The 5,407-nt window shown below is 31.7% G+C and overlaps 1 protein-coding gene across 1 annotated transcript; it reads right to left on the minus strand.

Annotated features, from left to right (window-relative positions):
- Nucleotides 1-234: 234 nt before the first annotated feature.
- On the minus strand, nt 235-2,740 carry LOC108325022 (probable glycerol-3-phosphate acyltransferase 3). Its single transcript, XM_017557998.2, has 2 exons — nt 1,958-2,740; nt 235-1,262 (listed from the first exon to the last, which is right to left on the minus strand). The coding sequence occupies exons 1-2, from the start codon at nt 2,672-2,674 to the stop codon at nt 348-350; spliced, it is 1,632 nt and encodes a 543-aa protein (XP_017413487.1). The 5' UTR covers nt 2,675-2,740; the 3' UTR covers nt 235-347.
- Between the last annotated feature and the right edge of the window lie 2,667 nt (nt 2,741-5,407).

Genomic DNA, 5,407 nt, shown 5'->3' on the forward strand with positions numbered 1-5,407 from the left:
TGAATGGGATCTGGATCTACTATAAGACCTGTAAAATCTTATTCCAGGAAAATGAACCCTCCACCCACATAAAACAGCTCAAGTGTTAGCTCGATCCATTAATTTCATGATGATAATGCAGCAAGAAAGGACTATATATATGTTATATAAATATAAAAGAATGAATAAATATTGATTCTGTACTACACAAGGAATTAATATGAATTGAGAGAAAAATAACAGGTGCAACAGATATCAATAGAAAGGAATAGGTCGAATTAAATTTTTCTTTTTTATACATATGTGGTCATTTTCATGACAGCTGAGAGTCGTTGGCGATTTTACAAAGAACAACGGTAAAGTGTCCGTTACTGGGAGTTATTCTTTGCGGCACCGGCAGGGTTAGAAACAGTGCCTTCATTACCGGCCAACATCAAGTACTTGTCCTTGCGGGTGAGTCTGGTGCAGTTAAATCCCAACGCGGTTCCAATTTGAGATTGAACCTGATTAGCCACTTGAAATTTGGAACCTTGGTCAACGTGGGTGGTGGTCGTGTGAGAAAAGTGTGAAGGGAAGACATGGTGCAGAAGTTGAACAGTGTATACAGGAGAGGGATTCATGAGAAAGAAGAATGGGTCCAAGCATTTGAGTCCTCCAGCAGTGGTTCCGTGGAACATAGTAACGTGGGTATCAATTGCGACCGGCACGATTTCATCGCACATTTCTGAGAACAGAGGGCTGAACCTCAATAAATAGGGTTCTCTACAAGTGGTCCCCTCCGGACACACCACTAGGTCACCTTGACCCAGCAAGTGTTTCATCATTTTGGCATCCTCGTTGCGGTTTCTCGTTAACCGCACCGTTTTGATTGGAGACAGCACCTCAGACATCCTGCTTAGACTGTATGTCACTGCACTCAAGTTCCTTTGCAGGGAGAAAGAGATGTAGAGAGGGTCTAGCAAGGTTCTGTGGTTACACACGTAGATATTATTATTCTTATTACTATTATTATGGTGGGGGCGTGTGGGTGCAGATATTGTGAGACGTAGGCCAGTGCTGACCAACAAGGGTGTTGCCATGTTAAATGGGAGTGAGACGGCTAAGAAAATGCGAATAACAGAGAGGATAAAACCGTAGGGGAGCCACATGAGGATTGCTATGGAGTCCATTGGTGTGGGTCTGAGTGCTAATCTTCCATCATGAAAAATAACGGGTCTCGGGTATCTCTCCCTTCCGAGCTTTTGCCAGCTTCTCTTGTCTGCTTCTGACACCACCACCACTTCCTATTTATTGTTCACAAGGACAAAATAACATGTGAGTTTGAAATTTCGATACCTCTCATCACTTCTCACCCAAAGTACATAAATGCATGGAATAATAATACATGCATATTTTTTCATTCAAAACTTACCCACTCAACACGACTTTCGGTAAAAAAAAAACACATACACCACATCAGAACTACTTTACATTACAACTACTTTCGGTAACAAACTCTTTATTATTATTATTATTATTATTATTATTTTCCATATCTTTTGTATCATTTTTAATAACAACTTTTTCTTAAAACTCACCAAGACTGAAAAATAGAAAAGGATGCTCACTAACTCTACTAAAGAACGTGTTATTAACCTCCCTTTGAGTGAATAGATCATGAAGTTGAATATTGTTCTGCACTTTTTGATCAAATTATATATAAATAAGTTTATACTTTTTATGCGATGCAATATTTCTTTGTTAAGGAACAGAACGTACATGATTCCTTAAGATGAAAGAATTCAAAACTTGTACAACTGAAAAATTGTTATAATTTTATTTCAAAATTATTACTACTACTATTATTATCTGAATATAATATTTATTATTAAGAAACCGTTGTTATGCTTATTAAAAAAATTGTGATTGTCAAACAGATAATATATTTTTTTGCAAAAAAAAAAATATGTAACTTAAAAGGCGGGGAAAAAGGGGAAACCTTGCAGTGAGAGAAAAATTCATGGTCCCGAGGGTTGTTGTGACTTGTAATTCCGATCATATCAGAACATCCTTTTCCTTCTTTAACTAGGTCTAAGACATGCGAAGTTTTGTTGTTGTCCATCAGACCCAGGTAGTATCCACAGAACATTTTGAGCTCTCTTCCTACGACGAAATCAAACTCCAGGTATTCTCTCAAGAAGCTTTCCACCATCACTCGAGGGAGTCTGCTCACACCCACTTGCTTCCCTCCTTTTTTGAGTGTCTCAAACATTTCAGCACCAACGTCTTCCAACAAGAATTTTGGCAGCACGGACCGTCCCACTCTGAAGCTTGATGCTTTGATCCCCAAGAAGCATGTCATCACCATTATCTTCAACCCCATCTCGTTTCCTACTACACAAACAAAAGGGTATAGAAGAACCAAAACTATGGCCCTGAGGAGTCCTCCTGCTTCAAAGGCCACTAGCATGAAATATGGAAACAGAGAAGAGGATTTCAACAAAGCATTTTCCACATCAAACACCAACGTGTGATCGTTGAGGTCTGATCTGTGAAGGAGAGAGGAGAATTTGGGATATTTAAACTGTGTTGCACCCGAAAAAGAATTGCTAATTGTTCTGTAGAAACGAATGAGATTCTTGAATTGTATAAAGAGAAAACGGTACCAGAAAAAGAAAAAAGACTTGAAGAAAAACGCTTTGAACAATTTAGCCATGGAAACTATCGATATGGGACTTAACTAAACTCAACACGTTGCTAGCTGCTATATGCTGCCATTCTCAGTAGGGGAAGCTTGGTATTTATAAAACTACGGATACCTTAAGAATACCTTAACACCCATACTTTTGTGCTATTATTACCATATTGACATCCTAGTTTGTTCGGCTAGAGCTGGTCTCACATGGTTTGCCAACTACACTTTTTCTATTAGTTTTTGTGTTGACCAATTCCCCAAGTCCATTATAATGTTTGCCAACCTTTTTCGGCGTCTTCACTCGTTTAGTAAATATTACAAAAAAGTTTAACTCTCGTTGACTTGAATCACCTTGAGAATTTAAAAGATAAAAATGAAACAAGTACTACTATATGCTTGTATGCTGTAACAATAAATTTCTTTGTCGGCACACGCTTTCAAGTGGCATTATGTGGCAAAGGTTTTTACAAATCATTATGTTGTAAAGCTTTTCACAAATGATTCATTTCCAACAGCAGGAAATGGCTAGTCAATTAAGTCACATACATGATGATGGTAATAGTACATAGCTGCCAAAATTTGGGTAAAATATCTAAAAACAAATGATATAAGTCTTCAATGTGGAAACTTATTCCTGTTGCTCTCAGTAAACACCAACTTAGAATGCACGCTATGTTAATAGTCCCATTAGATTATTTTCATGTAAGTTTAATTTCATTAAAAACATGTGGATAAACTTTCTAATATCATACCAATAAAACTCGACCGAAATATGTGTATGATGAAAGAGTAAACTAAAATCAACATTGACAATTTTTTACATTATCTCTTACTCATGGTACAGGAATGACAAAGTGGATTGAGTTTAACAGATTGACCCATATTCAATTTTTATGAAATTAATATTACAAAATTTAATTTTAATACAAAAAATAAAATAAATTTTCTTTTAATTCAAAAATTTAATTTCAATCATTTAAAAATAACAAAACTTCTTCTTCCATCGTATAATTATTTTTTGTTGGCAATAAAAATATAATATCTTCATGATATATGATGTAAAACGACTTTGTCACGCAAAGGGCATGTTCTCCCCACCCAAGAGGCACTTTTTCAAAATTCCTTGTAGTTTAAGTTTTTTAATGCACAACTAATTGAAGATCTGAAACCCTTAGGTTTTTAATGCATACGTCAGGGAAGATATCGTAAAAGACTTATATGATATTGTTAAAAAAAATCATATAAAGGGGGTTAAAAGTTAATTCGAACACAATTTTAATTTTTTGTCCATTATATTATATTATGAGTTAAATATATTTTAAGTTTTCAAACTTTAACAAGAAATTGAGATTCATTTTTATATTTATTTTTAATATATTTTAATTTTAAAATTTTTTAAATAAATAAATATAATAATTTAAATCATTACATTAGATATTTTTATATGTCAAATTCGTTTCAGGACTAACATTTAAATTGTTTATACCATATAATATTTAATCTACAAAAAATTTAATATAATTAAATTAAAAAATTATATTCATTCATTTTTTAAAGTTTGAGAACTAAAATGTTAGAAATAAATTTCAATTTTATCATAAAATTCAAAAACTAAAAACATATTTAATTTTTAAATTATATATATCTTGAGCGAGGTTTTTTTTTAATGATCACATGAAGAGTTTATAAAAAAAAAATAGTTGGTTCATTACAATAAATATTAATAAATTTCATTCTTAGTATAATAAATATTAGCATATTTTAGTTTTAGTAGGTTTGTCTTTTTGTAAATTCATGGAATGTAACTGAATACATGATACTAAATCTGTTTGCATACATGAAGTATCATATTGTTAGCAAGTGTAGATGGGGAACAAGGCATGTTGGGCTAATGGATTAGATTACTCCAAGCGTTCTATAACTATATGTATTATTGGCTGATAAAATAATATTTTGTTTTTAGTAAAAAAAAGCTACATGCTTAGTATAATAATTTACTTTAGTTATGTTAATTTTATTTAAACTTCATTAATGATTAATTTAATTAAGCACATATAGTTAATAATTATCACTTATGTTTATTAAAGGAAAAACTAATGTTAATACGTAATTGATTTTAAAAAAATCACTAAAAATTTTAAATTTATAAAAGCAAAATACAAAGAATAAAAATTAAAGATAATTTATTTTAATAAACAAATTGATAAACATTAGTGCAAAATAAGTCTTTCACATATTGAGTTCAACATTAGAATACGAAAAAAAAAACACACGTTAAAGATGACCAGTTGTAGTTTTGTAAATAGATATTCAATTTAGACGTCACAATTTATACATTTCTAACATCATATGATCATTAGATGCGAAATTCTCTATTTATGACGTTATATTAAATAAATTTCATGAAAATGTTTGACACGAAAGTAAAATTGTACTTACATATGACATCGAATGCTCTAATTTCATATGTCAAAGAGTTATAAGACATCAGTTCATAGTTTTTATTAGTGTATAGTTTTGATTAGTTCATAGTTTTATTTATGATAACTTTAGCGTATAGTTTTGATTAGTTCATAGTTTTATTTTTGATACCTTTAGTGTATAGTTTTGATTAGTTCATACAGTCTTGAAAATGAGTTCTAGATATATGAAATGTCAAATCTGTGCTGGTTTTCTGTTTTTTAGGTTTAGTAAAACTATAAAAATGAAGGAATTATTAAAAAAACATGAGATGAATGTCAAAAATGATAAATT

Source organism: Vigna angularis, chromosome 3, assembly GCF_016808095.1.
Source record: "Vigna angularis cultivar LongXiaoDou No.4 chromosome 3, ASM1680809v1, whole genome shotgun sequence".
NCBI classification, from domain to species: Eukaryota; Viridiplantae; Streptophyta; class Magnoliopsida; order Fabales; family Fabaceae; genus Vigna; species Vigna angularis.

What these genes read in the sequence shown, in the direction of transcription:
- LOC108325022 (XM_017557998.2), bottom strand. Translation starts at nt 2,674, where the DNA reads ATGGCTAAATTGTTCAAAGCGTTTTTCTTCAAGTCTTTTTTCTTTTTC. An exon ending in AATTTTTCTCTCACTGCAAG is followed by an intron (nt 1,263 to 1,957) that starts GTTTCCCCTTTT and finishes AACAATAAATAG; the next exon opens with GAAGTGGTGGTGGTGTCAGA.